Source organism: Podarcis melisellensis, assembly GCF_964234715.1.
Source record: "Podarcis melisellensis genome assembly, chromosome: 5".
In the NCBI taxonomy this organism is placed as follows: domain Eukaryota; kingdom Metazoa; phylum Chordata; class Lepidosauria; order Squamata; family Lacertidae; genus Podarcis; species Podarcis melisellensis.
In genome coordinates this window covers 28,450,828-28,474,804 of record NC_138537.1, presented here as the reverse complement: position 1 = coordinate 28,474,804, position 23,977 = coordinate 28,450,828, and the positions used below count along the sequence as shown (strand labels likewise).

The 23,977-nt window shown below is 41.4% G+C and overlaps 1 protein-coding gene across 1 annotated transcript in view; it reads right to left on the bottom strand.

The window, feature by feature from the left end:
• Window positions 1–15,571: 15,571 nt before the first annotated feature.
• PID1 (phosphotyrosine interaction domain containing 1) overlaps window positions 15,572–23,977 on the bottom strand; it is a 90,022-nt gene continuing 81,616 nt past the window's right edge. The window contains exon 3 of the mRNA XM_081910609.1: window positions 15,572–17,586. Coding sequence (XP_081766735.1) covers window positions 17,110–17,586 — 477 coding nt within the window. The 3' untranslated portion in view covers window positions 15,572–17,109. The remainder of the gene's footprint in view (window positions 17,587–23,977) is intronic.

Below are 23,977 nucleotides of genomic sequence, written 5' to 3'. Positions count from 1 at the left end.
TAAAACTTGGCTTAGTTACAAAGTGGTATAGGAACACAAGAATGGCTTGTGAAAGCCATGTGGCTAAGCTGGTGCAACCAGCTCAAACTTCTTCACACACAGAGCTTTTCAGGTAAACTTGGGGTGTACAATTATGTATTCCCCATCAACATAAGGGGAAATGCTGTAGCTAAGTCTGGCAGGACCACATACTCTGCATTAATTAGACTTAAGCATATTTGTTATGTGAAGCTGCTTTCCCACATTTAGAAGGAAAGCAACAAGATGCTCATTTCAGCAAGCTTTTGAATGACGTGGCTGCATAGAAATTCATACATTAGTGAAAATAACATACCAAAATACGGTACATTATATTAGGAAGAGGGACGCGGGTGGCGCTGCGGGTAAAACCTGAGCGCCTAGGACTTGCCGATCGCAAGGTCGGCAGTTTGAATCCCCACGGCAGGGTGCGCTCCCGTCGTTCGGTCCCAGCGCCTGCCAACCTAGCAGTTCAAAAGCACCTCCGGGTGCAAGTAGATAAATAGGGACCGCTTACCAGCGGGAAGGTAAACGGCGTTCCGTGTGCTGCGCTGGCTCGCCGTGTGCTGCAGCTTGTCACTCTGGCCACGTGACCCGGAAGTGTCTGCGGACAGCGCTGGCTCCCGGCCTATAGAGTGAGATGAGCGCACAACCCTAGAGTCTGGCAAGACTGGCCCGAACGGGCAGGGGTACCTTTACCTTTACCTTTATATTAGGAAGACTACTTTGCAGAAAGTATATATTAGGCATTATTGCATATAAACGTGTGTATCTTAGTAGGAATTCACACTAAAATGCTGACAGATTTTCACAGACCTTTTTTTAAAAAAATGCAGACTGGTGTGGCAATATGAAGAACTGGACTTACGATTGTGAAAATCTTGGTATTCATGGAACATAGGGTCTGGAAGCAGAGATGCCAGTTTGTCATATTTGATTTCCTCTGGGATAAAATTTTCTAACACCCAGTATATTTGAACATCGCTTTGTCTACTAGATTGGCGTAAATTGCCTATTTTGCTTAATTAACTTCATTGCACTTTCCAAACTTATTTTTCGTTGTTGCTAAGATGCATGCAGCTCTACTCAGAGAATTCAAATGATCTTGTACTGATTTAAAAAACAGAATTCCAACAATGCTGCTCAAGAAGGAAATAGATATTACATTTTAAAAGGTTATTCTTGGCATATATAGCAACTGAAGATTAAAACGGCCCTAGAAAGAGGCTGTCAGGTTCCCATGCCCCAAACTCACAACAGCAGCTCTTATTCAAGAGCGAAGAAGATATTTTTATTCAGCCTAATAGGGGTACAGGTTCAGCATACCTTCCATATTCCAAGGTATGTGAGCAATCATAGAATCGTAAAAATATTGGGTTGGAAGGGACCCTGGAGTCATCTAGTCCAACCTCCTGTGATGCAGGGATCTCAACCAGTGGCGTAGCATGGGTTGTCAGCACCCGGGGCAAGGCAAGTAATTTGCGCCCCCTAACCCGTGGATTTGCGCCCCCTAACCCTAACCCCCCAGATACGGCCGGCCCCCCCCTGAACCCCCACGCTACGCCACTGATCTCAACTAAAGCATCCATGACAGATGGCCATCCAACATCTGCTTAAAAACCTCCAAGGAAGGAGAGTCCACAACCTCCTGAGTCTCTTCCATTGTCAAACAGCTTTTGCTGTCAGAAAGTTCTTCCTGATGTTTAGTTGGAATCTCCTTTCTTGCAGCTTGAAGCCATTGGTACAGGACTTACCCTCTGGAGCAGGAGAAAGCAAGCTTGCTCCATCCTCCATGTGACAACCCTTTAGATATTTGAAGATGGCTATCAAATCTCCTCTCAGTCTCCTCTTTCCCAGGATAAACATACGCAAATCCCTCAACCGTTCCTCATAAGGCTTGGTTTCCAGACCCTTGGTTACCCTCCTCTACACACATTCCAGCTTGTCAATATCCTTCTTAAATTGGGGCATCCAGAACTGGAAGCAGAATCATAATGACAATGTTATTATTTATACCCTACCCATCTGTAGTTGAACAGATTCCTATTATCTAAATATACTCAGGTAAACTAAGAAAGAGATAGAAAACACTTTATTGTCGAGCATGACAACACTTTGGAAGCACCTTCTTGTCTCCATTCAACATTTTTGTTTGCAATGATGGTTAACAAACCTCTCCGGTAAGCAGCGGCGTAGCGTGGGGGGTGCAGGGGGGCCGGCCGCACCAGGCGCAACATCTGTGGGGGCGCGCTCGCACTCGCAGCTCTCTGCCCCTACCTGGCTCACTCACTCTCTCTCACTGCAGTGCTGGCTGTGCGAATCCGATCCGAGCCGCCGGGTCTCCGCCCACTGTGGAGGGGGTGGGTGCCAGGCGTGCGGTGCGGAGAGAGAGCGAGGGACTATCTGGGGGAGGGACAGTGCAGCGGCTGCCCAGCGCAGCGCTGAGTGCGGAAGAGAACCACATCAGACCAGACCAGGCAGCAGCAAGAAGCTGGCAGCTGCGGCAGGTTAGGGGTTAGGGGGCGCAAATTACTTGCCTTGCCCCGGGTGCTGACAACCCATGCTATGCCGCTGCTGGTAAGACCCAGATTTCAAATAGAAGTGTTCACAATGGTCGCACAACAACTATCTGTTGTTGAACATTTCTGCTTCAAATTAATGAGGAAGGAACATCAAGATCCCCCAGAGTAAGGATGTTACACATAAATAAGTTATTCTCCTCCCATTTGTACAGCTGTTAATAAAATCAAGGCTAACCCGTCAAGCTTCACACTGAATCTCCTTTCCTTTGTACCCAAGGTTTTAAGTGTGCCTCATTCATATTCAATAGCTGCCATTCTCAGTATATTAATTGAGCTTTACTGTGCTACAGTTCTCAGGTTTCACTAGTTCATACTTTTGAGATGGTTTTGCATCTTTGATGGTTATAAAAATAGACAGCAGTTAATCAGTTCAGCTTTTTAAAAGGAAAACTTTGATGTTTTCCCCAGATTCTTATTATTCTCCTGGGTTTGTTTGTTTGAAGTGCCATAGAAGCTAGAATCTATTAAATGCATGATCAGTCTGGCAACTACACTAATGGAAGCATTTAAAGGACCCAGTGCACATCCGGCCAAATTTTAAAGGTGAATCAGCTATTTAAAATAAACCTGGTAACAAAGGCTACAGGTAAATAACAAACGATGGACCAGAAATATAAGCCACAACTTTAATGAAACAAATGAAGTAACGTTGGCATGCAGAAGTCATGATACAGAAGTTATGGGAACATAAGAAGTGTTGCGCTGAAGAGACAAAATAGGCATCTTCTCCAGAAACTTGCATTCCACCATCGCCAATGAGATGCTTCTGGGAATTTCACAAAAAAGGGCACTAGTTCAATTTGTTTCTTTTAAGACATTTGTGTGCTGCACCCTGTTCTCTGGGTGGTTTGCAATACATAAGAGTAAAAACAAACTAAATGCAAAATAAAATATAATTATTTTAAAACTGCTGGCTTTATTTATATTTTGATAATTTTTATGTTAATTCATTTTTAATGTTTGCTATATTTTAACTAATATGTTGTTGTTGTTGTTTAGCTTTCCACACACACATCCCAAGGCAATGTACAAAATGCAGGAAAAACAGCCAAAAAACAGCTAAACACAACACAAAAAACAGAAGCCAAGAATATTTTAAAACAATACAAAGTACTTGTTGGATGTTCTTTGTATTGTTTTAAAATATTTTTGGCTTCTGTTTTTTGTGTTGTATTTTTGGCTGTTTTTCCTGCATTTTGTACATTTTTTCCTGCCTTGGGATGTGTGTGTGGAAAGAAGAAGAAGAAGAAGAAGAAGAAGAAGAAGAAGAAGAAGAAGAAGAAGAAGAAGAAGAAGAAGAAGAAGAAGGCAGAGACCTATTCATCTTGTTGTGATAGCTTGTCAGAACAAAAATGTCTTCAGTTGTGTCTGGAAAGTGTAGATAGTGGATGTCTAATGTAACTCAACAGGACTGCTGTTTCACAGAACAAGAATGGCCATACTAGATTGTACTGTGCTCCAAGTTACTTTGGAGTGGGCTTCAGAAATCTGAGTTTCAATGTAAACTGCTTAGCTGTTGTCAATCAAGTGGTATATCAATTTTCTAATGTAAAGAAAAATAAATAGATGATGGGGAAGGGTCACGTAGACCTGCCCCTGAGCCGATCAATAGATGCCTCTTTACATCTATGCAAATTGCTCAGGGAGTTTACAATTCTTCACTTATTTCTGTATCACAGAGGAGTATGATAATGTCTGTCACCAGAGGCAATGTGTTCAAAGAAAATCCTAGGGGTGTGATCATAAACAGAATAGGACTTAGGAAACACTTAATAATAGGAAGCAGAGTAGAACCATCAAACAAACCCACACCCCTTTTCCATCCAGTGCTAAATTAATGTTTCAAAGATGTAATATTAAGGGGGAAATGCCCCAAAGGACAAATGTTGAAATACATACAAATATTGATAGATCTGGCATCTGGAGAATATGGGAAGATTATTAGGGAATGTGGCATGCAATTATATTCAGAGAGTGTCCTTCAGTCCAATTTATAGGTGTAGGCAGTGGATTTATAGTATTTCTTTCAGTAAATGTGTTAAAGCAATGGGGTTCATGTGTTTCAAAATTACTGACTAATCCATTATAAGATATCTGATCAACACAAAACTTGCTAGCATACTTCAGTAACATACCATTTTGTCAAAGCAAAGTCAGCATACAAAGCTGCTCATCTTAAACCTGCTCATCTTCATTTGGATAAGTCAGCATTAAGATATCAGAATATCCCAGAATGGGAAAATGAGAACTAGGAGTAGGGGTGAGATAGGAAAAAGGATTATAAATAGTTACAATGCCAGAAAACTGTATCAGAAAATGACATTATAGATGCTTTGGGAATATTGCATCGTCAAGGGAGCTACATAATTGGTTAACTATGAAAACAAAGACACATGCAGATGCACACATAACATTATTAATAAAACTGCCCCCAAACTGATGTGGAAATGTAGAGAATTAAACTTAAGATTGGAAGAAGAAACTGAGGGAAACAGAAATAAACAAATTTGCCTATCTCTGATTGGGATACAACCCATGCAACTCATAGAATGGGGATGCTTCAGGGAACTCAGAAATATAAGTTAAGAAAGCCCAACAGAGACTCTATCTTCTCAGAGTATTGCGGAAGAACGATGTCAATCAACATTTGATGATCTCCTTCTATCGGTCAACAATAGAAAGTGTCCTTTCATACTGCATCACGGTGTGGTACACTGGTTTGACATCAACTGCCTACAGAGGGTGGTGAACACAGCACAAGATATTATGGGCTGTCCCATGAATCCGCTGGATGAAATAGCAGAAGAACGTTGCCTCGGGAGAGTGAGGAAAATTCTCAGGGATGATTCACACCCTGGCCGGCACTTTCTTGATCTCCTGCTCTCAGGCAGAAGATATAGAAGCATGATTAGTTGCACCAACAGGGTAAAGAACAGCTTCTATCTGTGGGCTGTTAGGCTGCTGAATGAAAAGATAACAACAGGGCAACTGACTTTCGAGTTTGATGGGTGTACCTCAGTAAACAAGGGGAATTAAGACTAAGAGAGCTGAGTGGGGTGTGCTCATGTAATCTCACTGTATACAAGTTGTACAAGTGACAATAAAGTATTTCAATATCAATTTCAATTATTATTATAAAGAACACTCTCTGAAATCCATGAATGGAGCATGTGGATCACAATCAAATATACTGTAGTCTTCTCAATCAGGCCTACCATGAATTCATAAGAAGAATGTCAGGCAGGAACAAACCCAGCCGATTCAAAGATATCAGATCTAATGGATTGCCAAGCAAAAGCACTCAAGGAGGGCGCAAAGCAGGCCCAGTTAAGGGCATAGCATATGGGGAAATTGTGTGGTGGTGGGGAGAGTCCTGCAGGCCAGATAGAGTGACTTGGACCCCTGCAATAGAAAGGATACAGAAATAATGTTCACTGTATTGTTGTGCACATGCCTCTCTACATACCACTTAGTTAGGTAGCTATGATTTCAACTGCCGTTGATTTCTTCTGTCCAGTATAATGCTGCAATGTTGGTGAGACTATCTGAGAAAGATGAAAATAAAGAAAACGTTTAAAGGAGGAAATGAAAAGATAAAAGGGAGCTTGTGTGTGTTTGTGTTTTGTTTCCATTGCGCCCCTTATTCCATGGGTCTCCTGCAGGCAAGTCAACAAATGCAGAGCAGCTGGTCAACAGGAAACCATACCATCTATGTGATGCATCATTCTGAGGAAAGAAAACAAGGAAGAGAAGGCGGGAGGGTTCAGGTTGAGACCAGAACTCTGTGGTGAGCTCAGTGTGTTGTCTGCGAGAAGCCTGTTTCACTGAGAAAAGGTTTAGCTCAGGGATGGCTGACCTGTAGCCCTCCGTATGTAGTTGAATTACAGCTCCCATCACCCCTGACTATTTATTGACCATGCTGGCTGGGGCTGATGTTGGATTCCAACAACATCTAGAGGGCCACAGAGGTTAGTCACTCTCGTCTTAACAGAATTCAAGGCAGTTTAAAATTTAGGGATGGGGGGAGGGGAATCAATACAATAAAACACAAGATCATTGTTGAAAGACAGCAGATAAACCCTTAAAACAAGACAGAGATTTTCTCAGATTAAAATCTGTTTAAATGCCTGGCTCAACAAAAATGTTTTTGCCTCATGCCTAAAGGTTAGTTTTGTGGGTGCCATGCAAAGCTCTTTGAGAACGGCATTCAGCAAGTGGGGTTTCCTGCTGATAAAGCCCTCTCACATGTACATGAAATCCAAGTCATTGGGGGCTAGCAAGGGGACTTAATGGAGTAGGGAAGGCACCACTATGTCTGAAGGTCCACCACTCATGTTGGCCAGGGTGGAAAGCAGAGGGGCAAGGAAATTCTGTATTTTTGCTACACCAGCTCTGGGATCACATTAAGCCCATTGTCAGTAGTGAGAGAGATCCAGAGGATATTTGACTGGCTTTGCTGTGCCCACATCCAGTTTTCTACCTGACACTGAGACAAACCAGCCTTAGTTTTTGCTCCCCAGCAGATTAGATGAATGCAGTCATGATGTCATTATGCAAACATATGAGAAAGACTGTTCAAGAAAGCTTCAGCAAACCATGTCCTGTGCTAGGCCTGGGGTTTCTTCTTAGGGTATTGTCCAGGGAAATGGTCTGAAGACATATGAGACCACCATGTTGCTGCAGCAAAGCAGGTCTGGGTCTGGCCGGTACCTGGATGGTTGACAAGTATGATGCCTTGGATTCCATGATCAATCTATCAATCTATCATTTTATTTGTACGCTGCCTTTCCAAAGTTAAAACCATGCTCAAGGCGGCTTACAACATATAAATGAAAATACATAACTACAAACATAGCAAAGGTAGTCATAAACAATAAACAAACCATCCAAAAGTACACAACCAAACTGAACAATTTCCATGTAAATCATAAGATGCAAAAAATAACAGCAATAACCCTCTGCTGCCCAAACAAAACCCCCTAAACCATACCCCAGCCCTAGATTCTGTTCAGCAGCCTCAGCTTTTGTAGCTGGAGTCCGCCAGGGCCCTGCCTTCCTAGGCCAGGTGGAAAAGGCCTGAAAGGTCTTCCAGGACTCATGGCCACACGGATGAAAGAAAGATGGAGGAAATTTAAGACAATAAATTCTTGTTAACGGTCATGGACTGTCTCTGGCTATCACTCCCTCCTCCCTCTAAGAGCAGACTCATGTACTGATGATGAGAGCTAAAAACAGAACCCCTGAGAAACAGGAGTGAGTTGTCAGCATGGGCAGAAGAGTCCAAAATGTTTGCAGAAGTACAAAAGAAAAAACCTAATTGAGCAACTCCTTAAATAACACAGCCCAAAGAGAACTGAGCAGGCTCACAAGCCAAGGGATAATGAGTTTCATAATCAGATAATCAGAAAACTGGATGAGGAGGTGGGATGAAGTATTTTGGAGAAAGGTAGCCCTGAACAGGAGCACTGCTGTTGAAAGAGGCAATGCAACAATTTGTTCCAGGTCCACTTATACTACCTTACTAGGAAACCTGAATTACTCTAATTGAGGATAGTCAACTAGGTGCCCTCCTGATGTGTTTGGACCACAGCTCCCATCATCCTTGACCAATGGCTATGCTGGTTGGGGCTTATGAGATTTGAACTCCATGAGCATCTGCAAGGTGCCATGTTGGCTGCTCTTCCTCTAGATGGTGACGGATAAATCATCCCAACTGTTGGTTTCAAAATATATTCTAGCAGTTTTCTAATCTCAGAAAGGCACACAGAAGCCACTATAAATGCAAAGAATCTAGCTAAGCATTTTCATTGGAAAAATTGAAGAGCGTGTTTTGGTAGTTTACTTACCTAGACAACTTTATAAAGCAAACTTTCTCAAATGAAGTGTGGGAAAGAAAGCCTTTTGGGCTGGGTTCTTGCAGGGTAGAGTGGGGTGGGAGAAAAGAATAAACTGATAAGGAAAATTAGAAGTGATTAATTGTAACCAGTGCATCAAAGGGAAAAAATATCTTCTAATTAACTTAGTAAAAAGACTGACCTTTATGAAAACAAGATGAGTTACGGCAGTGTGGAAAATTTCGTTTGTAAATTATTTTTATATCTGCACAGCTTCTCAGCTGTAGGGGTATACTCTTATCTGAATGCCCAGGGTCCTGAAGTCATAAATCTGCTACATGAAACAACAGGCAGACACTTGAGAAGCTTCTTAAATTTATGCAGAAAATGAAAGACAATTATGACCCAGTCTTGATCTTTATGCAAATACAAGGCCATATCCTAGATTGATCAAAGAAGAAATGTTGGAACTTCGAAAGGAGAGGGGAAGGAACTGGGACGCATCTGATATAGTGGATGTGCTATTTTGTAAATTGAAAAAGGAAGTAGTTTAAACAGGCAAACTACTTTCCTTCTCCTTTTAAGATAAAAACTTGCTCTTTCCTCCGCTTGCATGGCTGTATGCATGCTCTGCCTTACTGAAATACAGTGGTACCTCGGGTTACATACGCTTAAGGTTACATACGCTTCATGTTACAGACTCCGTTAACCCAGAAATATTGCTTCAGGTTAAGAACTTTGCTTCAGGATGAGAACAGAAATTGCGCAGCGGCCGCGTGGCGGCAGCAGAAGGCCCCATTAGCTAAAGTGGTGCTTCAGGTTAAGAACTGTTTCAAGTTAAGTACAGACCTCCGGAACAAATTAAGTACTTAATCCAAGGTATCACTGTATTGACCCAGTTCACACATAATGCTAAACCAAACCATAACAAAGTAACTTAAAGAATCTTGGAGAAGACTTTTTTGCTCCCCCTCCGGTCCTGTGCTCCTTCTGAGATAAGCCATGGTTTGGCTTAGCGTTACAACTGAACCCAAGCTCATGATTTGTCTCCCCAAAACAAATTGCAGGAAGTAAGCCATAGAACAAACTATGGCTACAGCTTTTGGCTTGTCTAGAGTGAGAAGAACCACAAGTGTGGGTTCGGACATAACAAAAAAAACAAACCAAGGCTTAGCTTACATCCGTGCAGCACCAGGAAGACAGGAGGAGGGCAATGATCTTCCCTCACATGTTTGGTCATTTGCACCATATCATAGTGTGAAATGAGTTGTTGTGGGCACATACCCCTTAAGAATAGTTAGGAATTGGGCCGGCCAACTGTTTGGGAGGAAGAAGGGAACAGAACTCATATCCTTCCTCTCTTATCTCAGTTGTTGGCCACAGGGACTTCAGCTCCGTTAAAGGTTATGCATGTGTACCTGAGTCAGCTAGGGACTCGTGCATGGGGCATTTACTGTTGCCTGCAAATCCATTATTAAGCTAGGCATATCTATCCTGAAATCTGCCTTTCACATAATTTGAAGTTTGGAGTGAGGTGGACGACTCATAATGGCAAACTAGTGTTCTTCTACCCTTCCAAAGTCAAATCAAAGTCCCAACTCCACTGGTTTCAGTTCCAAGTCATAGTGGGCTCACACTCTCCTAGTTGGTGCCTGACACATATTTATTCCTCCAAGAATAAACAGCCAGAAAAGTCTGGCTAGTCATGATAGACATCTTCATGGTTGAAATGCATTGTCTGCTGGCCCAGTTCACTGAAGCACAAAGGGAAACTACAATTCTCATACTGTAAAGCAGCAGTGAATGCTCAAGAGTATCCAGGCATTAGTATCCAGGCATTCAGGATGAAATGTAGAAAGCATCTGTGTCTATATTTTGCTTTCCCTGCTGTGGGTTAAACCTTCAGATGGATCAATCGGTTGATTGAATTTGTAGCCCATCCTTCATCTCAAAGGATCCCAGGGGGGAATTGTTTGCTTGGGAAAGGTACAAACCATTGGGAAATGTTGGCAGTGGGAACAACACTCCAAACTTCCTTGGAAAATTCTTGGTTAGAAATCAACAACAGCCACCACCACTTGATGGTTTCCAAGAGCTTTCTGAGAAAGTTAGGGAAAGCCAAGCTCATTAAGAGGTGAGCCAGGAGAGGCAACCCATCACAAATCTGCACACATTTTGCAACCCAGAAAGTACCTCAGCATATTTAACTTCAAAGTCCAATTGTTTCCATGCTAAGGACAACGTCTTAAGGAAAAAATGTGGTGGCCATGCCAGCATATTGTCATCCTAAAGCTCAGGAGAATGTGATAAATGGAGGTTGGTCTCTCTCTGATGTCTGGCATAAACAGCTGAATATCAAGCTAAGAGCTATGACCCAAAGGCCTAGATGTGTTTGCTTTTTAAAAATATGTTGACTGAAATATATTAGGAATGCACAATTAGTTCCCCATGTTATGGGAAATCAATTTATTCACTGGCACCAGATTTGGTTCAGGTACTTGCTGTGAAGTATAATTTGTGATTCATTATGGTGGTGTTTTGTTTTTTTACAGGAAAGTAAATGACCCAGAAAAGATGTATAATCCAGAAGGTAGAATAACAGAAGTGGTGCTCAAGCAGCTACAATAGTATTCTTTCAGTATCTCGATGGCTTGATAATATTTTGCCCACTAGAATTAAATCTGTAGGATCCTTGAAAAGGCACACAGTCATTATTAATTGCAATCTCACTTTTTATGTCAGAAAGTGCAGCACTGGAAGTACCTGTGGTCAAAACACAGCCTTGTTTCATGCTGATCAAAGGGCTTCCTCTCTTAAAATCTCAGCTCAGAACCATTTACATTCCCTGCCTTGCCCTTTTATGGAACTACTTGATAGTATAGCAAGGAAATGTTGAAGCAGCTTCCATGGGATAACTTCTGGGGATTTTTAGTGATAAATATTTACAAAGGAAGCTAGTATAAAATTGAGTGCAATTCATTTTATTTGCTTGCAAGATTGCTATACAGTTACATGTTGCTGCCCTAATCCAGTTATTTGCAGTGGCCTCAGAAGGGCCTCTTCTTCCTTTTTACTTAGGTGGAAACTCTATACAGACATCTTGCACCTGGAACTATCCCACCACTGAATTGCAAATAAGTGAGCTCCATTTTCACCTTAAAAGTACACAGGGCCCCGGAAAGCAGATGTACTGCAAACTGGATTGCTGGTTTCATTATGGTACTCCATTTGGGGAATGAGAACACAAACCAAACCCTAAAAACGTGGAGGCAATTCGAATGTTTTCAACCCTAGGTAAATACATTTATATTCTTCCCAGACTTTCAAAAGGTCTCAATCTGTTTTTTATTTTTATTTTTTAGTGGAATGTTGCTAATATATTTTTTGTTATTTTTCTATTCCGTGATTTTTGTATCTGCAGGTACTCACTAGGTTCTCCCCCTATTGCACACTGACACTTACAGCACTCTTACAAAAAAAAGTGCAGGTAATATTGACCATTTTATTTACAAACTGCTCTGGAAGCTGATGTTGAAGAGCAGTACAGTGGTACCTCGGGTTACAGACACTTCAGGTTACAGACGCTTCAGGTTACAGACTCCGCTAACTCAGCCTCAGGTTAAGAACTTTGCTTCAGGATGAGAACATAAATCACGCGGCGGCAGCGGGAGGCCCCATTAGCTAAAGTAGTACCTCAGGTTAAGATCAGTTTCATGTTAAGAACGGACGTCCGGACCGAATTAAGTTCTTAACCCAAGGTACCACTGTATAGATCTTTCCGAAGAAATACAATATACCAACAAATGAGGAACAAGCAGATTCCATATGAATAAGCCTATAACAAGTATTCTTTTTTTTTCTTTTTTACACACACACTCATTGAATCCACAGGTAGGGCTCAGGCAAATCCCAACAAGGTCAGTGAGCATCTTTTGTAGCCATGAGAGAGGCAGGGGTCAGCATACACAAGCATGTGCAACACTGGTGCTGGGATGAGCCATAGAGCTATTTAAACCCCAGGCAGGTCCCTCTCATGTCTCTTTGGATTATCAGGGACTGCCCACCCCACCTTTGTTCACCCTGTACTCGATATCAGAGGGCGTTAAGGGCCCAATGGGGCAGTGTCTTTAAACAGATGAATTAGTCACATTTGGCAGGAAGGTGTAGGAAACAGGTACACCCTGAGGCAGATTCTGATGGGTGTCCACAGAGGCCAACTGCTAGGAGCTGTGTGTCCCTTCGCCTGGATATGGAACATATTTGAGGCTCACCTGCCTCACCTGTCTGGAGTTGTAGGGCCCTGGTTGGGGTCAGAACGAGCTCTCCATGTGCCCTAATAGTCCGGGGTAAAGGGAACACCACCCTGTTTGTGTCCCTTGCTTGGGGACACAATTTGACATCTGATATAGTTTGGTTGTCCACACTGTTTATTATCAACGTGGCTGTTTAAATAAAATGTGGCCCATGTTCTACTGTGTGTCTTGTCTCTTCTTTCCTGGTTCCTGTCACAAGAGCTTTACTCCATGTAAATTTACACCATGTGGATTTTTCAGAAACATTTCCTTCTTTCAGCAGTGACAGATTGTAGATGAAGCGACTTCAATCTCATTTGTGTCACTGCTTGTTCTTTCTTGTGAGCACGCATTGCTTTAGATGGCAATAGATGTATCTCATACTAGGAATGAGTCTGTCAGTGGTGTTTATTTTCTCCATTCTTGTTCACCTTCAATATTAAATGGTACCATCTCTGAATAGCAAGATGAGGACTTGTTTGAATTCAGAGGACTGTCACAGCAGTCTTAAGTTGACAGGAATTCAAGAGGTGGCCACTTAACCTTATTTGAATGAGGTGAGAAACTGGATCTCAAGACTAACAATCAAATTCATTAAAAGGAATGGTACAGTTTATGGATATAGCTTTGTGAGGAAGTAGGTTGACTTACAGCTCAAGCGGCCTTGGTGTGAGACCAAGTATGTATTCTGAGTTAAAATAAGAAAACAATTTTCTCTGTGTTGATAATTTCAGAGTTCTCCCCTACCCTCCATACTAATGAGCTAGAGACGAAGGATGAAAAGCAGTCTGACTGGAAACAGGACTGACATAGTTTGTTGTTTGCTGTGAACCTTCTGAAATATTAGTTGTTTTCACATTTCAGATTATATATGGTGCCTTTTAGTGAACAAAGATAATGAGGTCTTAATTTGTCAAAAGCTGATCCACATTTAATTGCTGAAGTTAGTTTTAGGGGAGTTTCTGAGTTTTACCATGAAAGCTACTTAAGGGCACTGGCTTCGCACATATAAAGGCCTCAAGTTCAATGTGTGACATTTTGGGTAGTGGACTAGGAAAGGCCCCAATTTGGAAAATTGCTACCAGCCAGACTACCGATCAAATGGGATGGGATGCTAAATATATCATTAGAAACAATGTCAGGCTTAAAGAGAATTAAAAGGCATAGGAAAGCCTTGGTTTTTATCCAGACTGTAGAATATGAGGAAGGTTTAACCCCTTCCTCCCCAGCCACTATCCTGATGAAATCTCCTTGCCCCCTGCAGTACTGCTAACTTTTGAAAGACAGCTTCCATTGGCAGCAATGGGAGAGAGCTCCCCACTCCCTCCCATTAAGGCTTAGAGCATGGGATGATTTTCATCTAGATCAGGGCCGTCCAACAGGTAGATCCTGATCCACTGGTAGATTGTGGTGTGTCCATGGTAGATCGTGGGACCCCCCCCCCCCAATGTTGACTCCCCCAAAAAAGCTCAACAACTTTGGTAGGTAACTGCCATTTTTTTATAGTGGGAGTAGATCTCAGTCTCTTGAAAGTTGGACATGCCTGATCTAGATCATAGCTAAGGAGGGAAAGGTTAACCCCCTACATGCTGTCATCCTAGTGAAAAATAACCCATGCTCCTACGTTTACAATTATGATTATTAAACTCATTTTAGCTTCTAAAGACACATTTCAAACGACACAGTTGGCTCCAAACATAACTGTGCTACAAGTACAAATGGTCTCTCATGCTAGAGAAATTTATTTTGGAAACAAATAATTCTAGTTATATTCACTAGAAACTCCATCCTCCCTCCCCCCAAAAAAAGAAAGAAAAAGAAATATTGAACACCAAGAAGAAATGACAGTTATCTTCATTATCCCCTTTCCAGAGAAAGCTGGGTGGCTAGATTCCACTGCTGGAGTCAAGGGGGCTGAGAGGCTGAGCTAGCCAGACCTTTGTTCTGCTTTAGCAAGCCATTAAAAATATATACTCAAGTTCTGAAGCACAATCCATAGAGAATTAAAGGAGGGGGAGCAGTATTGGTCAGAAATGAGAGGCATTTTTCTTCAAGAAATATATTGTTACTATTCAACAAAGTGGATTTTTAAAATAAAAAGAACCATTATGAATCCAACTTCTTTCTAGGCCAAGAAAACACACATTTTAGCAATGTGATTCATGCAAAAAGACCTTCACAAGCAGCTTAAGCAATTGGCACCCCAACAATTATGTAGACAAATGTGGGCACTATGGCAAAGGGTGAATTTGCAAAGCTGGTTTCTCAGAAAGCTTCCTGGAAACAGTGGGAACTGGTTGGATACATTGCCATTAAACCATAGCTTAAAATGAAGTATGGTTTAACATGACATGTAAAGTACCCCCGTGTTTGAGCATGCATCTTCAGATACCTTGCCCTCCTAGTCAGCAGCAGACTATTTGAAAAGAATAGTGGTAGGAAAGATAGGCTGTTGTCCTTCCACAGAAATGAGGTGGAGAGAAAGGAGCAAGGGACAGCAAATCAGAAAGAGCATCTCACTACCACCAGTTCCGACATACTTTACAGCTCTGGCTCTGAATGCCAAATTAGGGACGTCCACACATACCAAAATAAAAGTATATGCTCATTTTAAAATGCAATAATTTGAGGTTTAATGTTCAGTGGAAAATGATAAAATAAATATTGCAATTAATTAGAGGGTAAGATGGTTATTTTAGTCATATTAGTCATATTAAGCTTCCATTAATATGCTGCAGCAGAACTTTGAATTAGTTAAATTACCGTTGTAAAGTGGCATATTAAAAGTGAGACATGGTATTTGAAATAAAACAGGAATGTACGCATAAAATCAAAGAGCCTAAAATTATTTATCTTTGATTCAAACCTTTTTTTTATTAAAGTATGAATGCCTTTACATTGCTGAATAGTTTACATACATTGGAAAGCAATAAGCATATTATTTTCAAGAGGTGCAAGTCCTCCTCAGTATGTTCCCAAGATCAATCTACATGCTGTGACACTGATCGCACACGCAGACACACATACATACACTCACACAAACATACAAAGTATACATATTCACACACAATGGAACAGACTGCTAGAGCTATCTGCTTTGATTAGCTTTCTTTTAAGGCTTCTGTAAGGTGCCCTCGTGCCCCTAACATTACCACGATTTATGAACAAGACTATATGTATAAAGGAGCAGCGTTATCTGCAACCTATTAATCAGCACTTGGCCTTTAAACATTATTTTTTTTAAAAAAAAGAAACAAATAAACAACTTTCTCAAGTTATGAACCCTTTCATCTGTGACCAGAAAAGGGTTCTGGAAATATTAGTATGAGGTTTTGAATCACAACAAATAATCTGCTTTCAAACCTGATCCCTTCCCACTGTAAGACACCCTGTGATCAAACTGGACCTAAAAAGTGATACCCAAGGAAGTGGGGTCAATATGGACATAGATGGTGGCAAGACTGCTGTGGAACTGAGGGTCTCATACCATGCCAGAACTGAGGGAAAGCATGTGAGGCAGCTTAACTATTAACTATCCAGGATCTTTATTTTGAAGCTATTTATATACTGCTTAATTACCGAAGTTTATCATTAATTACCAAATTACAATCTCTCACAATCTGCAGCAGTGGTTCGGTCGTCCCAGGCATTCGAAAACAGTTCACAATCAGGTCCCCCAGCTCCCCAACCTGCCTTCTGGTATCCCTGCAAGTTTGTATTTAAAAACTATAGGGCTTAAGTGGAAAATGAGTGGCTGCAGGTACATTAAAAAGGTAAAATAAAATAAAATATAGCATATGATTATAGTGTGTAAATATAAGCATCTTTGAATATTCAAACTGTGAAATGTGAGTTTATGTAGATTTTCAGGCTGTTAATCTAAAAGACTGTAGGTAGCTACTTCAATCTGGAGACGGTCAACAGGATTAGCAGTAGGCCACCAAATTGTATTTTCTTCTCTAGAAATGGATCTCATTTGCAACTGTATTAAGACTCTAGCAACAAATCCTAGAGGATTCTATCATTAGAATTGTTCACTTGTTTCAACAAGCAAAACTGAAACAATTTATTATCTTTATGAGACGAGCCTGAACTGTGAGGGCCAAAATGGGGCTGGAAGCTGTGGCTGAAGGTAAAATGGAAACACAAGTAAAAATGTTTTGTCACATTTTTAAACAGCAGCAGCAGATTTCAATGTGGTGCAGTTATTATAAAGATGCATATATTTTAGGGAATTTACTGAATTGCTTCTTTATTTTGAAAAGCTGATCAGTCACATGTTGGGCGCCCCATCACTCCCACATTGAACTGTTGCTTATTCATCTATATGCTTCTATTCCCAGGGCCATTTTCTGCTTTTGCTTAACCAGTAATGAGTTCAAGTCAGCCGTCGTCAGATTCCAATTCTTGAGACATTTCTTCAGATGAGCTATTCCTGTGGATCCGTCCATCACTCTTCATGCTATGGAAAGTCTTCTTAAAGGCCTCCATCATGGCATGAGCCAACTTCTTGGCCTCTAACTTGCTCTCGCACTCTACGGCATGGCAGTCCATTTGGTAGGACAAATCATCGTTGATCTCCCGATAAACCCAAGCAAAAATGTTTGGGCTGACATTGTGGTCGGCAGTGCAGTAAGCAATACGTGCAACTTGAAAGGTATCCATGTGGATAGTGGCCTCTCCTTTGAGGTCCAGATGATGAAGCCAAACTTGGAAGGGGCGGATTTCCAGAAGGGCATTAGCTGAGAAGATGTCCTCTCTGGCAAGCGTGTGCTTCTTCCACAACTCAATGACTGGTTTTTCCGTGCAACCTGACAAAAACTGCATCCCTGTTGTGGAAACTTTACCCAAATATGTAACCTAAGAAAAGAGATAGAAAGGAAATAAAGTTTGTCAACAGAAGTCTTTGGAATTTCAATTTCAACATGTGAGCTTTACACAGAACACCAATAGCATCACTTGAAAATTGTAGACCTATCTCAGCTCAAGGAACTTTTAGCTTGGGATTTTCAAAGTCTACTTGACATTGAATTAGAACTACTGAAGTCACAATACATCCAAATATTGCATCACCTGACAATTCTATTAAAAAGCTGAATATTCAGCTACTGAGTACATCCATATTAGTTTCGCAATGATCAAAATGTGCCTATTTTGTCTTCCAATTAGACTTATGTATGTATCATACAAGAATACAAAGATCTGAAGCAGCATTTTCAAATCTGAACTTACGTCTGCCTATCTTCCAATGATTGCTTCTAAATGTAGAAGTACAACAGAAGATAAGCACTCTGTTCCTACTAGCTCTCAAATTTTATTCCTGTAATAGTGCTAAAATAATACATTCCAAGTGAACTGATGTAACACAGTGAGTTAATTATACAATGTTGTGCATGTTTAATCAGAAGCAAGGCTCAATGAGTTCAAGAGGGCTTGCACTTACTTGGGAAGTGTTTTAGGACTGCAGCCTGAGACATGCTTAGTCAGGCATTATGCTGGAACAGGGAATCCTAATCAAAGTAGGAGGCACTGAGTGGGAAGGTTTGAAGATAGTCAAACACACATAGAGACCCCCTTCAAAGCTTCTCACTCAACGTGGGCAGCTCAGAGCAAGCAGGAATGGCATACACAGCTCTATGGTTCCTATTCATGCTGGTATACGGTGTTCAGAGGTAATGCCTATACTAGCTACAAAGAGCTGCAAATCTGAACGCTCGTGGTTCGGTTCTTGTCTCTACCACCAGGTAGAAACCCATTAGGCGGGTCTCTGGCAAACTGCTCTCTTTCAGTCTCAACAATATGGGGATGATACTCATCCGCTTCACAGGGTTGTTATAAAAACCACAGAATGATGTTAAAAGTGCTCTACAGATGCTAATAATTATTATTATGTACATTGTATTGTCTTTTTCAACATCTCAAATTAAAATATGATCTGTAAAAATAACCAGATGGGCAGGGTAGAAATAAATTATTCCTACAACTACTACTACTACTACTACCGCTACCACTACCACTACCACTACCACTACCACTACTACTACAGTCCAGTTCACAACTCTAAAATATATAGTTTGTAACTAGTTAGTTACAAAGTCGACCTAAGTAGTTGCTTTAGGGTGCCATAATCTTAGGGGAAACAGTGAAGTAGCAGCAGATGCTGCATATGACAGAGTTCACTGGGAGTTTTGAAAGCAAAGTGGAAAGGAAATACGTAGAGCCATAGCTAGTGCTGGAGGAGCGAGGGTCAAAAAGGGTGAAAGAGAATGGTATAGATAGAACAGGAGCTGGGCACAGAGATACATGCATGGCCAAGAGTTCTGCTTCATCTCTGGAAGAGGTTTGTGCTGGTGGGAAGTGGTTGGCATCATTTACGGATCCAGTCTTGGCCAAATTTTGAAATCATATTCTTTAACAATGAGTTACAAAGACTCTCCTCCTGCAAAAGAGGGGAGTGGTTGTGGGCGGGAGCCGGTCTCCGCCTCAAGCAGGGGGCATTAGCCCCCTGCCTCCTACTCACCTGGCTGGCGCACCACGCCCACGGGCAGGCACCCAACCAGGTGCCTTCAAAGGGGTGTGGATGACAGCGTAAATCGCTGCTGCGCCAGCCACGCGGCCTCACTCTTCGTTGTCCCGTCGCGAATACGATTTGCCAGGCTATAGCTTTGAACCAAACATGACACTATAATTGTGCAGTTAATGTGTTTTTTTGGGTTAAGTAAACAGCAGCCTTTGTGATGCTGGAGTTGTTTTAGGACCATTAGGGCAGAGGAGGGGGATTTTTATGTCCCTGAAAAAAATCCCCTGAAAGGCAAACAACATTATTGGAGAAGCAATTTTTGTCAGACCACAGCAGAAGCAGAAAGAGGCTACTATATTAAAAATGTGCACATTAATTGCATTCATGTAATTAGCATAATGTTTGGATTGGTCCATAGATGTACTGCTACTCTTTTTTATGGGGTCTACTTTTCCACATCCCAAGCAACTAACTGCTGCAAGAGTTCACTATAAATTTTCCTTTTCTATTTTTTGGCTTTAAAAAGTTCCTCATTATAAAAATAGCTTTGAACAGCAATGTGTTTACATTGTGCAAAATCATTAAATACTAATGTAACATGCAAGGACTCAGCATGAAAACAACTCTCAGAGTTTCTGCAGGAGTTGTTCGTGTCACACTCAGAGACCCAAATAATTAAGAATAAGCTTACAAAATATTATTGGAAATCCATCCTGGTTCATTCCCTCTCTGCCAAAATGCAAGGAAATCACAAAATGAAAAGCCTTAAGAAGCCTTCTGTAACGTCACACCCATAAGCATCTTACATTTGGGACAACACAGGGAACTGCAACAGCTAAAATTGTTAACAAGGCTCTGGATTTTTAGTTCCTATCGCTACTCTAATCAATTAAGTTTCCATACGGTGTTCCATATGGTGTTACCAAGAGTTCAAGCAGTTCCCTTCCTGCCCCCTCTGCACAGTCTCACAGATGCTGAAGTTGTTGTAAGTTTCCGAGTCTATAGTTTAGAAAATAAGATAAATCTATAAACTGCCATGTTTGTAACCTTCAGCTTATTCTCTGCAGAGCCAATCCAATACATTTCATTCTTACACGAGTTACCCAAAAGAAGTTTGATACCACAAACAGCAGTATGCATTGGAAGCCTTCTCTGAAATCCATGACAATTGTTGACCATGGAGGACTCAGCCCTCAGAAGCAAGGCCAGATTAAGGTGGTGGGGCCCGCTGGTACAATCGCCAAAATAAGGCAGCTTCTCCCCAAAAGGAGCACATGAAATACAGTACCACAAAATTAGTCTTGAGGTATCTTAACAGACTAAAACATTTATTAAGGCATAAGGTTTTGTGGGCTACAAAAAAAGCCTGAAGAGTTTCAAAATTCTGAAATATAAACAAGAAACATTTGGGCTATCTTATGCAGCCTACGGCTCTTACACTGAACATAGTGGGACTTAATTCTGAATATGGCACGACACAGATTGAGTACATAAGAAATTACAAGTTGCAAGCGTTTGCATGTTACCACAGATTTTTATCATTTCTCTAACATCAGAAATATGGGTCTTCCAGTGAAATTGAAAGGGAGCAGTAGGATCAAAAGTGAAATAATTTCTTCACACAGCAAATCATGTGGTGCTGGCCATTGGCTTGCACACCCTTTTAAACGTGTTTAAACAAAGCAGGGTTTGAGACCCAAAGCCCTTTCCTTTCCTGTTGTTAGCCTCCACAACTTCAGGTTATTTAGATTATTTAGAGGGAGACAGTCTCTGAACCTGGAGGTTCTATATACAATTCTGGCTATATACTTGTATATTCCATATACAGCCGTGTCGGATGTTCAGGTTTCAAAGAGCGTTCACAAACCGGAACACACACTCCCAGGTTTGCGGTGTTTGGGAGCCAAAACGTTTGATTCACAAGGCGTTCGGGATCCAAGGTATAACTGTACAAGCTTTCCCTCACCAAGTTTGGATGATGTCTACCTTTGAATATGCTGAAGGAAGAGAGAAGAACAACAGAACAGGGTTCTTGGCCTCATGCCCTGTGTATAAGCTTCTTGATGCATCTGGTGACATTGTGGAAACCAGGATAATGGGCTAGATGACCTTTGGATTGATCCAGTCTGGTTACTCTTATATTCAAAGGAACTCCCCCATCACTACTATTTAAAATAAAATATTTGTTTTTATTTATGGTTTGCCAGGCCCCAATTTTTTAGTAACCCAACCTCATTGCTTCAAGAACCCAAGCAAACTCCTGTTCTGAAGTAGCAATATTTTTATTTTCTATACTATACAACAGACAGAAAAATAAAGCTTTTTTACCCCACTTGTCATTGTTATTTTGTACACAAACACAAGCCTTAATATGTGAAGTCTATCCCCGTTCAGATTGTACTTAGCCAAATGAGAGGCACATTACCTCTGTAAAGGGAAGTCCAGGACTGTTTGCAAGAAGGCATTCAAACAGATCCATGCTGCTCTCTGACTGCATGCACCTGTTCCCAAGAGCAGGTTTTGGTCTATGTTTACCTGCGATTGGAAGCCATTTTGAATCCCTGTGGACAGAGGCTTCCAAAATTTCACTGATTTCTATGTTTTATTTTGGTTTCTTAGAATTCCCAAGCAGTGCCAAGTATGAGGCTGCTAGCATTTTATAAGCCACCATTGCTGATTTCTGTAATGCTTTGTTCTTACAACTCATGAATTTCATATAGCGAGGGAATACTTTTTTAAAAGCACAAAACACATAAAATATCCATGTGTTATACATATATTCTATCAACACACCATAAAATAACATTGAGAGCTGCGTTTTAGCAAGATTAATTCTTCAAAACCAGTAAAAACGACAGAAACCTGTACAATTTAATAGTCACCAGGTAGAAGAATCATCCGAAGTGTATGATATCCATTTCCTCAACACCCACAGGTGTTTGGTTCAGTGTGACAAGCAATTGCACAAGGCAATCCAGTTGTGGGGAAGCTATATATATATATAAAATCAGAGCCCTTGCAATACACTTTGCTGCCTGAGAAGAAGGAAAATAAGTTGTTTCCCTTCTCCATCCCACATACACTAACCGCTCAGACCGGCAGTTGAATCTGCTTTCACTTTGGGTAACCAGACAGCATCCTCATCCACACTCAAATGCAGCATATGAGCTGGAAAGCATAGGGCAGGTTGCATGGCACATACAGCTCTGCTTTCCAGCACCTTGCCATCAGTGACTTCCCACTCCTCCTGACCCCTGCTCCCTCCAACAAATGCTGCAATGCAGACATGATGGCCGTGTGTGTCAGATGAGCCAAGCAAGACAGGGCATGCCAGCTGGAGTGGGTAGCCTGTGCATCTGCCTGCCCACTCAGCCAAGATTTCTCCTCTGCAACAGTGCTGATGGTGATGCATTGGGAGAAAACTCGCTGAGCCAGCTAGCACAGGCCAGCAACAAGCCATTGGTGTTGATGCTGGGGCAGCAGCTCAAGAGAATGGGAATATCTAGATGATCCCATTGTTTCCCTCCCCAGCAATCTCTCTGCCTAATGGTACTGTTGGAACCACAAGTCATAATTCAACGGAGTAGGATAATCAGTGGTGACGGTGGACTGCTTTGTTTTGTATCACACTTCTCAAAAAGAGATCCAGTATAAAGTCCTAGTCATCAGTCTTGGTGTACAACCAATGCCAATTTCATGTGGGCGAACTCACTGATCCACTTTCATTTGGGTGAACCTCTCACTGACTTTTTTGAGACTCTGAGACATGATTTGTCTATTATATCATCTCTTAGTAGGTTTAGTAGATGATAGGTGTCATATGATATAGGAGGCTGAGGGGGCACACCTAAACAGCATTTTATTAAATTTCAGTAATAAAGAGCTTTTTATTATCACACTATTCTCCACATATAAAAATATTGCTTTATTATATGCTGTAGTAGGTTGAGATCTCCATATAGTTTTTCAAAGGGTGTGTAAAAAGAAGGCATCAGACGCAACTTTCCTGGCATACTAAAGTTGTCTATATTCTTTTCTCCTGTCAAATAGGATTTTCTATCCAAGTCTTTTCCCTACTGGCAAGCTTCTACAATGATCTCAAACACAGCTGCACTTTCAACTATTAATAGTTATTAGGTGCATGTGAATATGCTAACCTTTAGGGGGAAAGCAAAATCCATGTCAAGGAAGATTTCATTTCTCATGTAAACCTTGTAACAGAGTATGAATATTTGACTCAAGGTGCAATCTGCAAAAAGACTGCAGTATCTAGAGCTTTTGTTGTTGTTCTTTTTCAGCAGGACTGGTGAAAAGGCTATTTGGCTTACAGAGACTTAGAGAAAAATTTCAACCTAAATGAAATCAATGAGAATTTGCTATTAATTTAAACAATAACATGATTTATGCATCAAAATCAACCTGTTTGCAATACGTTTGACAAACAGAGGGTGACGTAACTCACACTACAATACCTATGTAGCATTTCTGTGGCCTCCTTTTTGCATTACTCACGTGAAAAGGCAAAGGGTGTGGAAAGGGACTGTGAGGCTGCACCCTTGGCCCTACCACCACTCATACACAGGTCAGAACTTGGGGGGCAGAGGGGGCTCATAGGCAAAGGCCTACAATTTTGAGGGCGCCTACCCCAAGTCCCACTGGTAGAGGCGAAGGGGGGTCCTTTGGTAAAGATTATTGCTCATGCATGGCTCTCCACTCTCGCTGCCCCATCCC